General features: G+C 46.2%; 2 protein-coding genes, 1 long non-coding RNA gene and 1 other non-coding gene across 5 annotated transcripts in view; 1 reads left to right on the top strand and 3 right to left on the bottom strand.

The window, feature by feature from the left end:
* Positions 1-7,987, bottom strand: part of LOC140418562 (uncharacterized) — a 244,209-nt gene extending 236,222 nt beyond the window's left edge. The window contains exon 1 of the mRNA XM_072502076.1: positions 7,769-7,987. The gene's annotated coding sequence lies outside the window, so the exon portion shown is untranslated. The remainder of the gene's footprint in view (positions 1-7,768) is intronic.
* Positions 2,771-11,358, bottom strand: LOC140418573 (uncharacterized). 2 transcript variants are annotated; one of them, XM_072502096.1, is made up of 3 exons: positions 7,710-7,869; positions 6,387-7,453; positions 2,771-5,496 (listed from the first exon to the last, which is right to left on the bottom strand). In XM_072502096.1, the coding sequence occupies exon 3, from the start codon at positions 5,132-5,134 to the stop codon at positions 4,316-4,318; it is 819 nt and encodes a 272-aa protein (XP_072358197.1). In that variant the 5' UTR covers positions 5,135-5,496; positions 6,387-7,453; positions 7,710-7,869; the 3' UTR covers positions 2,771-4,315. The 2 variants fall into 2 exon arrangements, with proteins under 2 accessions (XP_072358197.1, XP_072358198.1); XM_072502097.1 differs by lacking the exons at positions 6,387-7,453; positions 7,710-7,869 and adding an exon at positions 10,787-11,358.
* Positions 11,359-13,023: 1,665 nt separating this feature from the next.
* Positions 13,024-21,336, top strand: LOC140418580 (uncharacterized). The gene is made up of 4 exons (XR_011945149.1): positions 13,024-13,206; positions 15,604-15,710; positions 18,221-18,334; positions 20,460-21,336. It is a non-coding gene; the product is annotated as an uncharacterized lncRNA (long non-coding RNA).
* On the bottom strand, positions 14,321-14,393 carry trnak-cuu (transfer RNA lysine (anticodon CUU)). The gene has a single exon. It is a non-coding gene; the product is annotated as a tRNA-Lys (tRNA).
* Positions 21,337-21,705: the final 369 nt, after the last annotated feature.

Below are 21,705 nucleotides of genomic sequence, written 5' to 3' on the forward strand. Positions count from 1 at the left end.
ATATACTGTATAGTATGTATAGGTCGTTGCTACAGATAATTATATATTGGACTGTTAAATTATATTTTTGGAGAGTGTTACTTGTGACAAGGCAGTTGCCAATTAGGGCTAGTTTTCATTTTTGTTATTTATTATTTATTCTTTTTTTTTTTGTTTATAAAATAGGTCATTGTTATTTGTGTTGTTATATTGTGTAAAGGATGCACAATGTACTGTGTTGGTTGACCAAAAATTTTCAATAAAATATTTAATAATAAAAAAAAAAGAATGTGTGACATGATTTTGGGATACCATCGATAGAATTTACAGTGCAGAAGGAGGCCATTCGGCCCATCGAGTCTGCACCAGCTCTTGGAAAGAGCACCCTACCCAAGATCCACACCTCCACCCTATCCCCATAACCCAGTAGCCCCACCCAACACTATGGGCAATTTTGGACCGGTGTGAGTGTGCAGATGTGATTTGTTACATGTGAAAAACAGCAAGTGTAAATTCATGTTGAAAAGGACTGAAGACCGCGTCCCAAACACAGCTATTTGAGACACAGCAGGAGATGAAATGGTGAATGTGTCCAAGGGATTGAGACAACATTGTGACAGCATCAAGGCACTGACACACACTCCAGAGAGAATCAATGGAGATGGTGCTTCTACCCAGAATGCAATGGTAATGCTGCTGCACTTTGATACTACTGCTCAGACATTAGACTGTGTCAGCTCTTATTTATACTGAATAAAATCTAACCACTGCCACCAATAAGGACTATCACTGTGAATCATTTCAGAGTTTGGGAAAGTGGGGGTGTTAAGGGTCAATATAAATTAAGAGTTGACCATTCGGCCCCTCGAGCCTGCTCCACCATTCAATGAAATCAGGGCTAATCAGATTGTGGTCTCAACTCCACTTTCCTTCTCCACCCTTTCACTCCCTTGTCAATCAAGAATCTATAAAATTCAGCCTCAAAGCAGATTCAATGGCCCTGCCTCCACCACTCTCTGGGGAAGAAAGATTAACAGACCCACAGCCATCAGGGGAAAAATAATCATCCTGATCGGCATTTAAAATAAGAGACCCCTTATTTGTAAATGGTATCCCCTCGTCCTAGTCTCTGCCACAAGGGGAAACATCCTCTCAGCATTCTCTCCATCAATTCCACTCAGCGTCTCTAACATAATTTCTCATTCTTCTAAACTGCAATGGATACAGGCCCAACCTGTCAAACCTTTCCTCAGAGGATAACCCCCTCAATCCAGGAATCCGGGGAGTCAACCTTCTCTCTGCTGCTTCTAATGCACGTATCTCATTTCTGAAATAAGGAGACCCAAACTGTACACAGTGCTCGAAATATGGTCTCACTAAAGACCTTGTACAACTGCAGCAAAACATCCCTACTTTTATATTTCATTTCCTTTGCAATAAACAAGAATATTCCATTGGCCTTCCTAATCACTTGCTGTACCTGCAGACTAACTTGGGATCAGGCACCCCCGATCCCTCTGTACCTCAGAATTTTGCAATCTCTCAATTTAAATAATATTGTTTTATTTAATACTTTCTGACAAAGTGGACAATTCATATTTTCCAAAGTTATGTTCCATCTGTCAGTTTTTTACCCACTCACTTAACCTGTTCGTAGTCCTTTGCAGAGTCCTTAAATCCACTTCACAAATTACTTTCCTCCCGGTCTTTGAGGCATCAGAAAATTTAGCCACCAGACAATCAATCCCGTCATCCAGCACATTCATACAGATTGTAAATGGTTGAGAGCCCAGCACTGATCCTGGTGACATTCCACTTGTCACATCTTACCCACCCAGAAATGACCCATTTATACCTACTTGCTGCTTCCTGCTCGCTAACCAATCCTCTATCCATGCTGATATGTTGCCCCCCACACAATGAGCTCTTATTTTGTGTAATAACCTTTGATGTGGCACAATGGGAAATACTTTCAGGAAATCCAGATAAAGCACATCTACAGGTTCCCCTTTATTGACATCCCTTGTCACTTCCTCAGAGAACCTTGATAAATTAGTCAGTCACAATTGACTTCCTGAACTCCATTTTCAAACACTGTCTCAAAGAAAATTCAAATACCCTCTACCCCTCTGGCTCCTTTGCCAACTACCTTAGAGGGACTCACTTTCTGTTAAAGAGCCTGTCAACCCCTCTCACCCACTTACCCGAAAGTGAACAAATTTAATCAGGAAAAGTCCAACCAATTCAAATATTTTCCTGTTAAAAGTTTATTGATGAAACAGAACGTGGTTAAAAAAAACTAACAGAAAATTACTTGAGGATCAAAGAAAACCAGAGTAACAGGATGTTCACAATGTTCTGGTCCCAAATGGTTCCCTTTGGCTCCTCTACCGTGTTCCCGTGGGCTCCTCTGTACCGTGTTCCCGTGACTCCCTGCTTTGGACACTGGGGCACTGAACCCTGGGTGTCATATCACCGTCAGCCCACGGTGGCCCTCGCCCCTGAACGGTTGGAAGTGCAATTCCCAGTCAGTCCTCCAGCACCTTCCAGTCCCTATTAGCGACGCCCATGGCAGTTTCCCAACTGGGACACAGGCCCTGTTATTCTCAGCTGAATTCAGCCCTCAGCTCCATCACCTGGCTGTCATTGACATGAGCAATAGAGACAGAAAGGTGCCCGAGGCTCAAATAGGAAGACAAAACTTGTGGATTAGGATCTCCATAAAGGTCAGCAACTTGTTATAAAAAAATCAAATTCCCAGTCCACAAATTAAAAGATCACACGACGGGACTTCAAGTTTTATGACTTTTAATGCAACAAACAAGCTAGAAGCTACTTTAACTCGGAAACCTACTCAGTAAACTATGAGCTAGAACTTTGCCCTTTTACACAATCTAAAATCACTCCACGATTATAGTTACTCAGTCCTGGAAGTCAAAACTTAAATTGTCTCAGAACCTGTCCAAAGTGATGATTCATTCCCGAGGATTTACTTCCGTTTTCAACCAAGACACTGAGAAACAAAGGGAGAATAGAATAGAATGTGAACTGGCAAAATACTTAAAAATGCATTGTAAAACCTTCTGTGGCTATGTAAAAAGGAAACGTTTGGCTTAGACAAAAGGTTTGTCCGTAACAGATAGAGTCAAGAGAATGTAGAATAGAGATCTCTACAGCCACCTCGTTCAACACTGGGATGTGGATCATCAGCTTTTGGGGATTTATTCACTTTTAAGCCCATTAATTTCTCCATACGACTTTTTCACCAATACTAATCTCTGCCAGTCCCTTGGTTCTCTGGTGTTTTGGGGACAATTTCTGTATCTTCCTCTGTGAAGTGAGACACACATTGTTCAGTTTCTCTGCCATTTCCTTACTCCCCATTATAAACTCTCCTGTCTCTGCCTGGAATTGACCCACATTGGTCTTTGCTAATCTTTTCCTTTTCACATTCCTGGAGAAGCTTTTCCAGTTGTTTTTTATGTTTCTCGCCAGTTTGCTCTCATCAGTTTCTTGGTCCTCCTTTGCTGAATTCTAATGGATCTCATGGAATCTTTAACTTTTCTTGTTAACCAAGGTTACATCACTTTTCCTGTTGGATTTTTGTTCCTTAAAGGAATCTATATTTGTTGTATATATGTGAAATAAAAGTCACAAAATCCCAGAGGACCATAGGCTGCTCTCACCATTGACCGAGAGAGCTGACTGGAGGTGATTTAACCGGAGGGTCAGCACACCTCAGGCGAGGGGCATCGTTGAGAAGGCGGGGCCTTCATGAATAAACTCAGCCAGTACGGGAGTTGAATCCTCACTGTTGGCCTTGCTCTGCATCACAAACCAGCCGTGCAGCCAACTGAGCTAACAAACCCCCTGATAAATATGTAATAATTCCTTAAATATTCGGCATTCCCTGTACCAATCAGTTTCCCAGTCCACTCAGACAACTTGCCCCTCACACCCTGATAGTTTCCTTCTGTGAGGAACACCCAGATAAATTAAACAAAAGAACCATGTAACCATCAAGGCCCATCTCCATGGTAACGTGGCATGCTTCAGGGGGTTTGAAACAGAAATGGAAACTAAATATCTTCACACTTCCAAACACTCTTTCACTCTGTGATCCTTGTACAATTCGAAGCCAGGTATTAGCAACAAGGCTCAAAGTGCATCAGCCCACTGGAGGCAAAGTGGTGAGACCGGCCAGTCCAGCAGAAAGAAACCCTCCGACCATCCCCACTGACCACCTGTCAGAATGAACAAAATGCAGTCCTGGATGTAGAGCAGAAACAATAACAGCAAAATCCAACCCCTGTAATCGATTGTGAAATTGTTGGTGTCACAGCAGGTACGATGAAGCATGCAATCCCGTCTCACATTGAGAGGTGGACTGCGTCTCCCCAGTGTGAACTCGCTGGTGTCTCCGCAGGTTGGATAATTGAGTAAATCCCTTCCCACACCGAGAGCAGGTGAATGGCCTCTCCCCAGTGTGAACTCGCTGGTGTCTCCGCAGGTCGGATAACTGAGCGAGTCCTTTCCCACACTGAGAGCAGGTGAACGGCCTCTCCCCAGTGTGAACTCGCTGGTGTGCCCACAGGTTGGATGAATCACTGAATCCCTTCCCACACTGAGAGCAAATGAATGGCCTCTCCCCAGTGTGAACTCGCTGATGTGTCTGTAGTTTGGATACTCGAGTAAATCCTTTCCCACACTGAGAGCAGGTGAATGGCCTCTCCCCAGTGTGAACTCGCTGGTGTGTCCGCAGGTTGGATGAATCACTGAATTCCTTCCCACACTGAGAGCAGGTGAATGGCCTCTCCCCAGTGTGAACCCGCTGGTGTGTCCGCAGGGTGGATGAATCACTGAATCCCTTCCCACATTGGGAGCAGGTGAATGGCCTCTCCCCAGTGTGAACTCGCTGGTGTGTCTGCAGGTTGGATAATTGAGTAAATCCTTTCCCACACTGAGGGCAGGTGAACGGCCTCTCCCCAGTGTGAACTCGCTGGTGTCTCCGCAGGTCGGATAACTGAGTGAATCCTTTCCCACACTGAGAGCAGGTGAATGGCCTCTCTCCAGTGTGACTACGTTGATGAGTTTCCACCTTTGACGGGGCTTTGAATCCCTTCCCACAGTCCCCACATTTCCACGGTTTCTCCATGTTTTGGGTCTCTTCGTGTCTCTCTAGGCGGGACAATCAGTTGAAGCCTCGTCCAGAGACACAACACGTGTACGGTCTCTCCCCACTCTGAATGTTGTTATGTTTTTCAGGCTGTGTAATTGGTTGAAGCTTTTTCCACAGTCAGTTCACTGGAACACTCTCACTCGGGTGTGTGTTGTGTGGGTCTCAGTGCTTTTCCAGTCACACTGATGTTTGAAATCTTTAGTTGAGAGTTTGGGCAAACATTTCTCCTTCTAGATTCAAAGGCTGATGATATTCAGGTTCCAGGGAATCGAGTGACTCTGTCAGGTCGAGACGTAACCTCTGAGATTTCTGTCTGTAATTCCTCCTCGTCTAATATCCTGTAAAAACAATTTACAAAATTCATCACTGTCAGTACAGGATAAAAACTCAGAACAGACAATTCTAGTTTCTATGTCACATTTTTTCCTCTCTTATTCCCCGAAAGCTGTAAATCACCATCCCACACACTCTCCCTCCATTCTCACTCTGCTGTATCTAATATTCACCCTCACTATTCTCCTGAAGGTGCTGATTCAGGCTGATTGATAGATCCAAGCTCACAGCATCCTGTACAGGGGATCACAACAAATATGAGCTACAGTATGCCATTCGGCCCATCGAGCCTGAACCATTCAATGGGATCATTGGCTGATCTACCACAACACCGTTTTCCCACATTATCCCTCATTTCACAATGGTTAGCACAGTTGGGTAGCACAGTGGTTAGCACTATTGCTTCACAGAACCAGGTTCCCAGGTTCGATACCCGGCTTGGGTCACTGTCTGTGCAGAGTCTACACGTTCTCCCCGTGTCTGCGTGGGTTTCCTCCGGGTGCTCCGCTTTCCTCCCACAGTCCAAAGATGTGCAGGTTAGGTGGATTGGCCATGCTAAATTGCCCTTAGTGTCCAAAAAGGTTAGGTGGGGTTACTGGGTTACGGGGATAGGGTGGAGGCTTGGGCTTAAATAGGGTGCTCTTTCCAAGGGCGGTGCAGACGCGACGGGCCAAAAGGACTCCTTCTGCACTGTAAATCCTCTGGGGTACAGAATTTCAAAGCTTCACCACATCCTCGAGAAAATAAATCCCTCCTCATCTCAGCTTTCTCTCCATTTACCTGCCAGTTCCCCATAACCCTTGGCACGCTCATCGATCAGAAATCTGTCTGTGCCGGGGCGTCGGGCTTGTGGTGCGGGAGTAGCTGCTTTTCCGCAGGTTTTGGTGCCACTCACCTGTAATCTGATCTTTAAATTAATATTGTTATCATGTCCCTGGAAGACGTCAGGGTTCAGTTTAGTAGGATTATGCCAAATAAAGTGAAGAAATCTGTTGACAAAACAGCGCAGGTGGATTCAGCGGGGGTGGAGCCACCTTTTCAACATGGCGGCCTGACCCTCAGTAGGTCTCTCGATCCCGCGCTCTCCGGGGCTCTCATGGAGGCGGCGAAAATTATGACTGCCGGCATTATCCATGTTACTGACCAGAGGCTCAGTGAGCTGACTCAATAATTGTGTGCTCATGAGGACCAGCGGCAAAACACCATGAAGAGGCTCGATGATCTGGGCAGCACGGTGGCGCAGTGGATAGCACTGCTGCCTCACGGCGCCGAGGACCCAGGTTCTATCCCAGCTCTGGGTCACTGTCCATGTGGAGTTTGCACATTCTCCCAGTGTTTGCATGGGTTTCGCACCCACAACCCAAAGATGTGCAGGTTAGGTGGAATAGCCACGCTAAATTGCCCCTTAATTGGAAGAAATGAATTGGGTACTCGAAATTTATTTTTTTTAAAAGAAAAAAAAAGAGACTCGATGAACCGGAGGAGAGAATCCTGAACGTTCAGCAAGATGCATCCGTCGAAATTCAATCCTTTGAAAACCAACCGAGTGGCTTTCGGAGGTCCTGGAGGATTTGGAGAACCGAGGGTCGGAGAAAGAACATCCGAGTCGTCGGCCTGTCAGACGGTGTGGAGGGTAAGGCTCACATTAGGTTCTTCGAGGACTGGCTGCCATGCTGGGAACCACGGTAGCGCAGTGGCTAACACTGTTGCTTCACAGCGTCAGGAACCCCGGTTCAATTCCCAGCTTGGGTCACTGTCTGTGCAGAGTCTGGTATGTTCTCCCTGTGTCTATGTGGGTTTCCTCCAGGTGCCGGTCCGGTTTCCTCCCACAAGTCCCAAAAGACGTGTTTGTTAGGTGAATTGGATATTCTGAATTCTTCCTCTGTGACCCGAACAGGCGCCGGAGTGTGGCGGCTAGGGGATTTTCACAATAACTTCATTACAGTGTTAATATAAGCCGACCTGTGACAATAATAAAGATTATAATGAATGGGCCAAAGGCCCTCTTTCCGTGCTATAAAATTCTACGACCCTAAAGATAGAGGTGGGAGAGGGAGGGAATAAATGAGAATGACTTTATAGAGAAACTGCCAAAGCCACAACATTTACCAGCACTGAGGACACACCTTAGCTCCCTTTCCAATCTGAAAGCAGCCTGAGCTGGATTTACATTCCCCTTAATTGATCATTGCTGGGTGATAATCCTGTACTTCCTCACCTCACACCACTGTGACAGCACCTTCACTACACAGACTGCAGCAACTGACCAAACATCACCTTCCCAGTTATTCCTGAAGGCACCGCCTTCCCAACCTGGCCCCTTGCCTGAGGTGCGGTGATCCTCAGGTCACATCACCGCCGGTCAGCTCTCTCCCGGGACCAGGCCCTGGTTCACAGACGCCATCTTGGGGAAACAGAGCGCATGCGCTGGCGTCTTGGTGATGCAACAGCTAATGGCGGGACCTGAAAATTTCTGTTCCCAGCCGGGTCCTAGTGCCCGCCAGAATTTATCGGGCAACAGGTTTTTTTTAAAGTTTCGCCCACTTCCAGAGCTGCAGCTGATGTTTGTGGGCTGGAGGTGTCTCTGAATTACGTAGACATTCAGTGTGAGAGGCTGCAGCCTCTGTATGGCAACCTGAAGGGGGTTATACAGCGTTTGATTACATTTCGTGGTCCTTTCCATTCCATTATCAGGATGTTTGTGTGATATTTCCTTACCCTCAGTGTGATTTTTCTTTATTTAAAATACATTTCAGCAGCAAGCTTACTGATGATTTTTAAAGGAATAAAGGTTATTTATTATCACACTATTTCCCTGGATGTTTGAACATCTCAGTCTCTCGTCTCTTTCACACTCACTGACACATAACAGAAATTAGGTACAGATCAAGTTGAAGCTGTAATGATGAAAATGGAATGTAGACTGCAATCTTTATATCTCTGCAGGTCTGTTGTCTTCTTGTTGAGCAGGTCCTTTAGTTGGAGTGAACCGTTTTTAGAAACAAATAATTCTCACGAGGCTCTGAAGCTTCTTGTAGATGAATAGCCAGGAGGTTGGTTCTCAGGTGGACTTGGCAGCTGGAATAGGTACAGTACTGTGGCTGCACTGGGAGACATTCAGCTCTGCTGGTTCAGCCGTTTCCTGCTGCTTCAGTTGCTTCTCACACACACATTTGCTTTGCTCAGGGTTTATTATACTGCATCCCTGACTATTAACTACAGGGTTACAACTCTGAGACCCAGAACACCCCGATACAATCGCAGTTTACGATGCTCACTCACTCACTCTGTCCCAATTCGAGCTCATTCTCCTGTGTTCAATACGGCACTTGGAGACCAACGGTCCAGAGATTTTATATTCCTCAAATGCTGGTTCATCCTGACACAACGAGACATTTAAACTTCACAGGTTGCTGCAAAGTTTCCTTTCAGGGCCGTGTTTAACTAAATATTGGTCACAGGATCGGATATTGCCCACAGTTTAATGTTCAGAATAACCTGTTAAGTTGCAGCCACCTTGCCAGAGTTTGTGGATCTTACAGTCGACAGTATCTTTGTGCCGAACGTGACATCTTGAATCTACTCTTGGGTCTGGTTAAAACAGTGCATTGTAGCTGGGTGGGATGGGCGGTATGGTAGCAAAGTGGATACCACTGTTGCTTCACAGCTCCAGGGTCCCAGGCTCCATTCCCAGCTTGGGTCACTGTCTGCGCAGAGTCTGCACATTCTCCCTGTGGATTTTCTCCGGGCGCTCCAGTTTCCTCCCACAAGTCCAGAAAGACGTGCTGTTAGGTGAATTGGACATTCTGAATTCTCCCTCTGTGTACTCAAACAGGCGCCGGAATGTGCCGACTTGGGGCTTTCCACAGTAACTGGCAGTGTTAATGGGTGGGTGGGTGGGTGGTCACTCTGGCTGCCGACTTCTATCCCGTGGTCTTGTCTATTCCCAGTGGCCCTGCAGAGGGAGCATGCGGTACCCGCCGGAATGCTTGACACCTTCCACAACCAGTGGATACCTCGGTGGACAGAGTGTTTCAGAGATACTGGGAACAATATTCTGGTTCAGTTAGGAACTTTTCTTGGGATTTCTAGTTGATTTTGGTCTTTTATTTTGACTGGACCACATGCTTGGGAAAAGCAAGAGAGGAAAGAAGTTTCTATAGAAACTAGAATGATCTGTTGTGAATTTCTGTCCCATTCTTACAGTGATCATTTTTGTAAACTTATTTTTTGGACATTAGGACGGGAGGATTGGCAGCTGGGCAACTCGAACCAAATACTACTCAAGATCTTGACAGTCACTCAATCTAAATATCACAAACTGTCAATGTGCTTGTCTGTTCTGACTGTGGGAAGTGATTTCAAACATCAGTGTGACTGGAAAAGCCCCGAGACACACACACCTGAGTGAGTGTGTTCCACTGAACTGACTGTGGAAAGAGCTTTAACCAGTTACACAACCTGAAAAATCATCTTGTTTCCTCTTGCGGGAGAGTCCAGGACCAGAGGGCATAATCTCAGAGTAAGGGATCTCAAATTTAGGACAGAGATGAGGAGACATTTCTTCTCTCAGAGGGTAGAGCATCTGTAGAATTATTTAGCTGGGCAATCCTTCTTTATCTGGGAATCAAACTGTTGTCTAATTGTCCCAGCAGTTACCAGGCTCCTGTGAGCTCCTCCAGCTGTTATTTTAATGCAGACTTCAACAAACTTTTTAAAGTAGGTTTCTATTCAATTAATTCATTGCGACTGTCACACAAACACATTTTCAGTCTGGAAACTGAAACCAGCTGTTTTACATTCAATCAGGAATATCACAGTTTTACACCAATCTCTGATTTGACAGCACGTTTCCAGCATTCACCATCGTTCTTCCTGACTCCAAACACAGTTGTAAAGGTGCTTCTGTTCTGTGTCTAGGAGCTCTGAACCATGGAAGAGAACAGCTGGAATACATTTTTCTCACACCTCAGGATTAACCCACACCGGGACTTTGCTGTCAGTGAAGAGAGATGGGAAAGACCCAATTGTCTTTTGTCCCTCTCAGTGTGACCCTGAAGGACTGTGTCCAGGCTGAAGTTCTGTTCCTGCCGTGTGATCCTCCTCCAGATTGTCCTTTCTGAGCTCCAGCCAGGTGCTGTTAAACACTCAGGTGGGAAAGACAAAAATCTGTAATGTTTCCAACCAAGCCTATTTATTTCACATTAAACCTCATCAGCAGATTAAGACAGTCAAGAGTGAACCTGATTCAGTCCTGGACATAATTAACAGCATCAATAAGGGTAGAATCCAAACCTTGTAGTCGCTTGTGAACTGGTTGGTGTGTTAGCAGGTGAGATGTCTGAGTAAATCCCTTTCCACAGACATTACAGGTGAACGGCCTCTCCCCAGTGTGAACTTGATTATGTTTCAGAAGATAAGATAAATGAGAAAATTCCTTCCCACATGTGGAACAAGTGAACGGCCTCTCCCCAGTGTGAACTCGCTGGTGATTCACAAGGTTGGATGAACGAGTGAATCCCTTCCCACACACTGAGCAAGTGAACAGCCTCTCCTCACTGTGAACCTGCTGATGTGTCAGAAGGTTGTATGAACGTGTGAATCCCTTCCCACATTCAGAACAGGTGAACAGTCTATCCCCTGTATGAAGTTGCTGGTGTATCAGAAGGTTGGATGAATTAATGAATCCTTTCCCACAGTCAGAGCAGGTGAATGGCCTCTCCCAGTGTGAATTCTCTGGTAGTTCGGTAGGGCACTTGGACGGCTGAATCCATTCCCTCAGAGCAGGTGAAAGGTCACTCCCCAGTGTGAGCATATTGGTGTGTTAGTAAATCCTTTTTGTTTTTAAAGCTCTTCTCACTGTCAGGACAGTTTAAACCTTTGTGATCAGAGTGAACAAGTTGATGTGTCTGCAGGTGGGATGACTGAATGAATCCTTTCCCACACAGGCTGCAGGAGAACGGTCTCTCCCCAGTGTGAATACGTTGATGTGTCAGCAGATCCTTTTTACATTTAAAACTCTTCTCACAGTCAGGACATGTAAACGGTCTTTTATCAGTGTGAACAAGTTGGTGAGTCACAATGTGGGATGACCGAGTGAATCCCTTCCCACACACAGGGCAGGTGAATGGCCTCTCCTCAGTATGAACTCGCTGGTGTGTCAAAAGGTTGTATGAATGGGTGAATCCCTTCCCACAAATGGAACAGGTGAACGGTCTATCCCCAGTGTGACTGCGCCGGTGAACTTCCAGTTGTGATGGGTAACTGAATCCCTTCCCACAGTCTGCACATTTCCACAGTTTCTCCATGGTGAGGGGTTTTTATGTCTCTCCCGGTTGAAGCTTTGTCCACACACAACAGCCGTTTAATTTCTCCCTGCAGTGAATGACGTGATACATTTTTTGAGCCTGTGTAACTGGTTAAAGCTCTCTCCACAGTCAGTTCACTGGAACACTCTCACTCGGGGAAGGGATGTATATCTCGGTGCTTTTGCAGTCGCACCGCTGAAACTGAACAGACAAATATTTCTCCTTCCAAATTCAAAGACTGATTATATTCAGCTCCTGATGAATCAAGTGACAGTCAGATTTCGATGTGATGTTTGGTTTGAGTTTTCTGTCGGCCAATCCTCCACTTCCAATATCCTGTAAAAGGAGTTTACAAAAGTCATCACTCAGTCCAGGATAGAAATTCTGAACAGACAATTCGAGTTTCTCTGGAACATTATTTCCTCTCTTGTTCCTCCAAAGCTGTCAATCCCCGTCCCACACACTCTCCCTCCTCCCTGGGCTGAAATGCAAACCCATCTCACCATCTGCACCATTTCTTTCCTCCACTCCCAGTTTTCTCCCTCCCTCTCCTCTGCCTGGGTTCAGTTCTCCAGCTCCTGTCTGCAGACTGACAATAAAACCAATGGGTCTTATTGGGGGGTTTGGGTTCTCCCCATTGTCCCCGGACGCGGCGGCTCTCATTCAGCCTCTGGGAGCCGCACTCACTCTCACTGCGCTCAGCCCGGAGCAGCACTGCGCATGCTCCACACAGGGTGGGGGGGGCGGTGGGGAGGGAGGGGAGACATCCGGGGACGGGACATTCTGACGCCTGCGCGTTCTGGCTCCTGTGACGAAGATAGGGCGCATTCATACGCGCCCGGCATTCCGGGTAGCCTTATCCGCCATTATTCCATGATGTGGAGATGCCGGCGTTGGACTGGGGTGAGCACAGTACGAAGTCTTATCCATTATTCCATTACGTTCCTCAGGCTGATAAATTGTTTCCGGCACTTTTGATACAGATCGGTGTCTGTACGGAATGGGGCGGCCGCAGCGGTGTTTTTCTCTCTGATCGGTCCCTGTCATCTGTTTCGGGAGTGATATGCCGCAGGGCGCCTGCGCGGCCGTCTTTCTCAGGTGCAGCAGGGCGCATGCGTGGCCGTCTTTCTCAGGTGCAGCAGGGCGCATGCGTGGCCGTCTTTCTCAGGTGCAGCAGGGCGCATGCGTGGCCGTCTTTCTCAGGTGCAGCAGGGCGCATGCGCGGCCGTCCAGGACCCGGAAGCCGGAAGAGAGAACCTTGTGAATTTCTCTCCTGGACTGAGAGTGAAATTCCTTTGGAAACTCCTTCAGAAAGAGGAGGATTTGCGAACGGGAACTTCAATCCAAACATCACATCATCATCTGACAGAGTTACTCGATTCAACAGGACCTGAATATCATTGGGAGGTAAAATGGTTTGTCTGTTCTGTCCGTCGATAAAGATTTCAGATATCAGAGTGACTGGGAAAATGTAAATGACCATTCCGGGTTAAATTTGAGACTAATTACACCGATCACATTGGGGAAGTTAAATAATTTGCTGTTGTACTCTTATGTATGCAGGTAAATTTTCAAATTACCACATTAGCATACTTGGCAGCTAAAGTGGGCAAACTGCTGACCTTGTTAGTAGTGAGAGTTACTATCCCGGATTTTATCAAAGTTTGTTGTTCCTGTTGCATTTCATTCAGCTCATCGTGGCTACAAAGTAGGTATTCAGCCTAATCTCAATTTCCAGATTGTGGTCTGTAGCTTTTTAAGTTACATCAATTCAGATGTCTATCTGAATACTTTTTAAATGTTATGAGGGTTTCTGCCATCATTTCAGGCAGCATGTCACAGATCCTCACCACCCTCTAAACCTCCTAGTCCTTCCCAAAATCTCTGCCCCCTTTTATATGTATCCCTCAACCAAAGGGAATAGGACCTTCCTATCCAATCTATTTAGATCCCTCAGAATTTTTTTAAAATGTAAATTTATATATTTTTCCAATCAAGGGGCAATTTAATTTGGCCAAGCCACCTACCCTGCACATATTTGGGTTGTGGGGGTGAAACCCACACAGACAATGATAGAATGTGCAAACTCCTTACAGACTGTGACCCGGGGCCAAGATCGACCCTGGGTACCCAGCACGCAGGCACACAACCACTGTGCCACCATGATCCCCCAGAATTTTATACATTTGGAATAATCTTTATTATTGTCACAAGTAGGCTGACATTAACACTGCAATGAAATTACTATGAAAATCCCTGAGTAGTCACACTCTGGCACCTATTCGGGCTGAGAGAGAGAGTATTCAGAATGTCCAATTCACCTAACAAGCACATCTTTCGGGACTTGTGGGAGGAAACCCATACAGACACTGGAGAACGTGCAGACTCTGCACAGACAGTGTCCCAAGTGGGAATTGAATCCCGGTACCTTGGCGCTGTGAAACAACAGTGCTAACCACTGTGCTACCGTGCCACCCATAAAACAGTTCAGCTCAATGTTCTCAGATTAAAGAAGCTGAAGTGCCCAACGTGGGTCTTGAACCCACGGCCCTGGGATTAAGACTCCCATGCTCTACCGACTGAGCTAGCCAGGCTGCTTTTCAACATTTCATTTTGGTCTCTCCTCAGGCTTTCTGTGCCAAAGAAAACAGTCCCAGTTTATCCAAACTTTCCCCAGAGCAAACATTGTCAATTTCTGGCTGGTGTTGTTAAATCCCCTCTGTACTCTCTCTGGTGCAATCTTCCTGTGCACAGGAATCTAGCTCTGGTCATACTAGTCCTGTCCTGCCATTTATCATGTAATCCCTTGCCTTGTTTTCCCTCCAGCGTTCTTCCTCATTCCTCAAGTGTTCAATCATTTTTGTGTCACAGGTAAACTTCTTCCACGTGTTCCTACATTTACTTTCAAATCAATTTAACCAGGAGTGAAGGGCCCAGTACTGATTCCTTTGAAACCGGCACTGGAAACAGCCCTTTTATTTTCTCTATTCTTTATGGGATGTGAGTGTCACGGGCAAATCAGCTTGGTTGCCCATTCCTAATTGCCCTTAAACTGAGTGGCTTGCTAGGAAATTCAGAATTAACCACATTTCAGTGAGTTGGCCAGATCAGGTAATGCCGGTGCAGACTCGATGGGCCGAATGGTCTCCTTCTGCACTGTAGATTCTATGATTAATTCCGACCTTGGGTCACTGTCTGTGTGGAGTTTGTACATTATTTATGTGTAGATTTCCTCCGGGTGCTCTGGTTTCCTCCCACAGTCCAAAGATGTGCAGGTTAGATGGATTGACCATGCTAAATTGCCCTTAGTGTCCGAATGATTTGGGTGGGGTTACTGGGTTACAGGGATAGGGTGGAGGTGTGGGCTTAAGTAGGGTGCTCTTACCAAGGGCCGATGCAGACTCGATGTGCCGAATGGCCTCCTTCTGCACTGTAAATTCTATGATTCATTGGACATCCTGTCCCATGTGTCCAAAGCTCTGCGACTCTGTTCAGCCACATGAAATCCCAGAATAAAAATTCACAACCCTGAGTAGATGTCACCCTCAAATCAGGGGACTGCTGATGACAAGAGGGTCAGTGTGCAGCGGGGGGCATGAGCGGTCATCCTGGACCAGGACGCAGGAGGAGAGAATGTTGTGAATTTCTATCCTGGACTGACAGTGATTAATTTTGGAAACTCCTTTTACAGGGGATTCGTAGGGGAGGATTTACACACAGCAAATTCAAACCATGAGAAATATTTATCTTTCCTGAATTTTATTGCTGGACTGACCGTGATGCCTTTGTAAACTTCTTTCACAGGGGCTTGGAAAGGGATTCACAGACAGGAAACTCACAACCAATCCTCACATCAAATTTTGACAGCACCGTTTGGGTTACCAGGACCCAGAGATTATCGACCTTTGTGTGTAAGCATTGAGTTCCATATCATTATCACTCACTGTGTAAAATGTCTACCTCCTATCTCCCCTGTAGATCTTGTTCACAATCTTAAATCTGTGTCCCGTAATCCTTTTACAATCTACTGATGGGAACAGTTTAAAAAAATCTTTTGCTGGGTTTGCCGTTGTCGTTTCTGGTGCCTGGGTCGATGCCGGGTGGTCCATCCGGTTTCATTCCTTTTTCATGTTTTTGTTGTGGTTGAATCAGCTTGGACCAGTCCATTTAGGATCCAGAACACAATTGAAGTCTCCTCCAAGAATCAATTGATCTGTATCCAGGTCTGGGATGGATTCCAACAATTATTTTTTACAAATGTTTCTATGAGATCCCCTCATTTAAAAAAAAAGATAGAGAAGCAGAATTAGACCATTCAGCCCATTGAGTTTTTGAGTTTTCTCTGCCATTCGATCATGGCTGATATGTTTCTCATCCCCATTCATCCTGTATTGTAGCTCTCTTGAAATGAATGCGAACATTGCATTTGCCTTTCTAACTGCCGACTTTCCTTTATTTGTTCTTGGGATGTGGGTGTCGCTGGCTGAGCAGGCATTTGCTGCCCATCCCTAATTGGCCTTGAACTGAGTGGCTTGCTGGGCCATTTCAGAGGGGGCAGTTTGGGAGGATGTGAGGCTGAAGTGATTAAATGACAAGGGGGATAATGGTGCAAGACAAAACTGGGTGACAATGAGATAAGTAAATAAACTATTAGGACAAGAGAAGAAATAAAAGACAGGTCCAGGTGAGGTATAAATGGCAACAGAACCGTTACCAGCACCAAATGTCTGAAAATATCGGAGTGATGATTATAAACTGAAATTACTGAAATGAATGTTGTGTCTGGAAGGTCAGAAATTGCCTGATCAGGGATGAGGTTCTGTTCCTCAAGTTTCCTTTGAGCTTTATTGGAGCAGTGCAGGAGGCCGAGGACAGAGTGGGAATGGGGCGGGGAATTAAAATATTAAATGATCAGAAGCTCAGGATTATGCTTGCTGACTGAATGGTGATGTTCCACAGTCACCCAATCCAGATTTAATCTCCTCAGTGTGGGGGAGACCAAATCGTAAGCAGTGAATACACAATACTGGATAGCAAGAAATACAAGTAAATCACTGTCACCTGGAAAGTGTGTTTGGAATCCTGGATTATGGGAAGGATGGCGATGAACTGGTGGTTGTTGCATCTGTTGTGTCTGCATGGAAATGATTTACAGTGATGTTCATAACACAAGAAATGGAAGCGGGTGGAAACCATATGGCTCATCGAGCCTCTGCATTTCTCGCTGTCTGTAACCTGCTCGTTCAGGCATCATTCTGGTACACTTTCCTGTATCTTCCCCAGTCCTTCTAGATCCATCTTATGATATGGATACATTAGCTCAACAATCCTGTGCACTAATTTAGTCTGGCCTAGTGTCACCGAGCTGAAATCCAGTCTTTCACACTATTCTTAATGCCATAACTGACAGGTTAAGAGTGGAAAAAGTCAACTGTTTAGCAGTAAGGGGAAGAGGCAAATTTGTAGATGTTCCACAGTGTTACAGACTCACTGGATCTGCTTCTTTCCCATCTTATATTCAGCTAATAGTAAAATTATTAAAATACTGCAACATACAGGCATTTGGGGGCAATTGTGAGTTTGCTGCTCAGATTAGTTAAAGTCTCTATATTGTAAAATGGATCTGGAAGGATTGGAGAAGATGCAGGAAAAGATATTTAAATTATGCCTGAACTGGCAGGTTATACCTGGCAAGAGGGATTGGACAGGATGTAAACCTTTTCTCTGGAAAAAGGAAATGAAGGATGGCCTGATCCTTTAAGATTATAAAAAGGTTTGACATGATCGACAAGTGGAAGATGTTTCCATTGGAAGAGAATAAATATGAGTTAGTCATTAGTTAATCTAATGTGCAGTTCAGAGGGAGATCACTCTCACACTTCATGTGTGCAAAGGGATTTCCTCAGTTTTCCCACCGGTTAACAACTTTAAAAGCTCAAACTATTTGACCCAATTTGACCCATCCCTAATTGCCCTTGAACTGAGTATATCTCAGAGAGAATTTTAAGAGTCAACCAGCTGACTGGATCTGGAATCACATGTAGGCCAGACCAGGTAAGGATAGAAGATTTCCTTCACTGAAGGACATGAGTGAACCAGATGGGTCTTTACAACAATCAGCAATGGTTTCATGGTCATCAGTATACTTTCAATGAATTCAAATTTTACCTTCTACCTTGATGAGATTCATGTCTGGGAAATCATTAGGACAGTAAAAAAGATTTCTTGAGTCCTTTTGCTTCCCAATTGGCCGAGGAAAGCAGTGTGTCACAAGGGTGGATGTGTTGACAGATTAATGGCTGGAGGATGGGGGCAGGTCATGTGATCAAACCTCTAGGAATACATTTAATCAAAGCTGGCGAGGAGAGAATGTTGTGAATTTCTATCCTAAACTGACAGTGAGGTTTCTGTAAATTTACAGGATACCGGAAGTGGAGGTTTAACAGACGGGGAACACAAACCAAACGTCACTTCGCGATCTGACAGTCACTCGATTCATTAGAAACTGAATTTCAGCAGCATCTGGGTGTGGAAGGTAAAACGTTTTTCTGTTCTGTCTGTGAGGGAAGATTTCAGGTCTCAGTGTGACTGGAAAAGCCCCAAGATTCACAAACCCTGGTTTGGCCAAGCCTGGAGAACTGTGTTCAGTTCTGGGCAACAAACCCGAGAAAGGATAGAATGGCCTCGGAGGGAGTGTAGCACAGATTTACCTGAGTGATATCTGAACCTCTAGGGTTAAATTGCAAGGTGAGATTACACAAAAAAGTTAGAGTCAGCTGACACAAAAAAGGGCATTCGGCTCATTGAGTCCATGATAGCTCGGTAGCACAGTGGTTAGGACTATTGCTCACAGCGCTAGAGACCCAAGTTCGATTCCCAGGTTGGGTCACTGTCTGTGCGGAGTCTGCACCTTCTCCGTGTCTGCGCGGTTTCCTCCCGGGTGCTCCAGTTTCCTCCCACAATTCCACTCCACCCGATCAAAGGCCTTCTCATTCTGAGGGCATCATGATAACTTTTAAGAGCCTTCTAACATTAGCCGTGAGTACCTAGCCCATTACAAATCCCGTCTGGTCTTCCCCTACCACCCCCGGGACACAGTCTTCTGTCTATTGGCCAATATCTTAGCCAGCAGTTTGGCGTCCACATTCAATAGAGAGATTGGTCTGTATGACCCGCATAGCTCAGGGTCCTTCTCCCGTTTCAGAATCAATGAGATTGAGGCCTGCGACATTGTTGGGGGAAGGACTCCCTCTCCCTTGCCTCATTAAATGCCCTCACCAGCTGTGGGCCCAATATCTCCGAGAACTTCATGTAGAATTCCACCGGGTAGCCGTCAGGCCCTGGGACCTTGCCCGACTGCATGACCTCCAGCCCCTCCATTATGTCCTCAATTTCAATTGGGGCTCCCAGCCCTTCCACCAGATCCTCATCAACCCTCGGGAACCTCAACTGCCTCATCCCCTCCACCCCAGCCGGGGTTCTGACTCGTATAAACTTGCTATAAAAGTCCTTAAACACCTCATTCACCCCCACTGGGTCCAGGGCCACATTCCCACCTCTGTCCTTTACTCTCCCTATCTCCCTGGCTGCCTCCCTTTTCCTCAGCTGGTGCGCTAACATTCTATTGGCCTTTTCCCCAAACTCATACACCGCTCCCCTTGCCTTTCTCAGTTGTTCCACCGGTTTCCCTGTAGATAACAGCCCAAACTCCATCTGTAACCTCCGCCGCTCCTTCAATAACCCCCCGTCCGGGGCTTCCGCATAAATCCTATCCACCTGGAGTATCTCCCTAACCAACTTATCCCTCTCTGCTCGTTCCACCTTTTCTCTATGGGCCTGTATCAAAATGAATTCCCTCTAACCACTGCCTTCAGAGCTTCCCACACCGCTGCTGCCGAAACTTCCCCTGTATCGTTTATTTCCAGATCGACTTGCTCACCCGCCCACAGACTTCCTCATCTGCGAATAGTCCCACATCCAACCTCCGTAATGGACGCTGCCCTCTCTCCATACTAACCCGTAGATCCAGCCAATGTGGGGCTGATCTTACAGAGCAGAAGGAGGCCATTCGGCCCATCACATCTGCACTGATTCTCTGAAAGGGCACCCTGCCTAGGCCCACACCCCAACCCTGTCCCTGTAACCCCATAGCCCCACCGAACCTGCACATCCCTGGACACTAAGGGGCAATTTATCAAGGCCAATCCACCTAACCTGCTCTTCTTTGGACTGTTGGAGGAAACCGGAGCACCGGGTGGAAACCCACACAGACACGGGAAGAAAGTGCAAACTCCACACAGACAGTCACCAAGGCCGGAATTGAACCCGGGTCCCTGGCGCTGTGAGGCAGCAGTGCTAATCACTGTGCCACCAGAAGCATAGTTTCAGTATCAATATTACTGTTTATGAAGCTCAAGATCGAATTTGCTTTGCCTACTACTCTCTTAATATGTCTTGTAGATATACAAAATCCCTCTTCACCTCTTTCTCTCTCCTCCCAAAGACGGCAGTTGGGTTTTTGTGACAATCCGGCAGTTTTCATGGTCACTTCTTCCCAGTGCCGGTCCCACAAATGACCAGAATAATTCAGCTCAATTTCACAACCTGCCTTTGTATTTTTGTGGCTTCTCTCTCACTCCCTATTTTCTGTTTTCAATCAGTTTCACAGGGTGTTCGAAGGGGAGGCTTCAAAATCCGGGAACTCAAACCAAGCATCACATCAGGATCTGACAGAGCCCTCAATTTATCATATCCTGAATATCAGCAGATTTTGAACATGGAAGGAAAAAGCATCGTTCAAAGTGGGGAGAAACCGTACACGTGTTGTGTGTGTGGACGAGGATTCAGTCGATCATCAGGCCTCCGAAGCCACAAATGCAGTCACACTGAAGGGAAACCGTGGAAATGTGCAGACTGTGGCAAAGGATTCACTTCCCCATCCCAGCTGGAAACTCATCGACGCGTTCACACTGGGGAGAGACCATTCACGTGCTCCGAGTGTGGCAAGGGATTCACTCAATTATCCGACCTGCTGAGACACCAGCAAGTTCACACTGATGAGAGACTGTTTCAATGTCCAGACTGCGGGAAGTGCTATAAACGTTCTGGGGATCTGATGAGCCATCAACGTGTTCACACTGAGGAGAGACCGTTCAGGTGCTCTCACTGTGGGACTGGGTTCAGACACTCATCTTACCTCACTGTACATCAGCGAATTCACACTGGGGAGAGACCATTCACCTGCGCCCAGTGTGGGAAGGGATTCACTCAGTCATCCCACCTGCGGAAGCACCAGCGAATTCACACTGGGGAGAAGCCATTCGCATGCTCCAAGTGTGGGAAGGGATTCACCACTTCATCCCACCTGCTGAGACACCAACGAGGCCACAAGTAACCATAGTGATTGGATTTTGCTGTTACTCACATTCAGGACTGAACCATGTTCATTTGGGTCTCTTTCTGCTGATAACAAACTCCAGCCCATTTACAGGGGCTAATATTCTGGCTAAAAGTCTAATAAATCAGATTTGTGTGAAATACGCAGTGTGTTGAAACTTTTTAATATCTCTGACACAGGTTAGATCCTTTTGAAGTTCTCTCGCTCTCCCCTGTCTCTTCCATCCTCACCTCCAACTAGACGTGTGAGGAGCTTGTGGAGCTTCTTTGTGACTGAGATTGAGTAAATCCAATTGGCTGCATCTGCTGCTTCCCTCCCTTCCACGAGCCCACCGGACCAAACTGTCTCTAAATGTCATCCTTTCCCGAGCCCTGAACCCACATCTTTCTCTAGTTTCTCTCCCCTCTCCCCTCATGCCCTCTCAGAGCTCATCTTGTCCATGAGACCCAGCTCCTGCTCCATCGACCCTATTCCCACTGAGCTACTGATCAGCCAACTACCCTGTGTCC

Source organism: Scyliorhinus torazame, chromosome 5, assembly GCF_047496885.1.
Source record: "Scyliorhinus torazame isolate Kashiwa2021f chromosome 5, sScyTor2.1, whole genome shotgun sequence".
Taxonomy (NCBI): Eukaryota; Metazoa; Chordata; class Chondrichthyes; order Carcharhiniformes; family Scyliorhinidae; genus Scyliorhinus; species Scyliorhinus torazame.

Bases quoted from the DNA above. Each gene is read 5' to 3' on its own strand.
- LOC140418573 (XM_072502097.1), bottom strand. From the start codon at position 5,134: ATGGAGAAACCGTGGAAATGTGGGGACTGTGGGAAGGGATTCAAAGCC.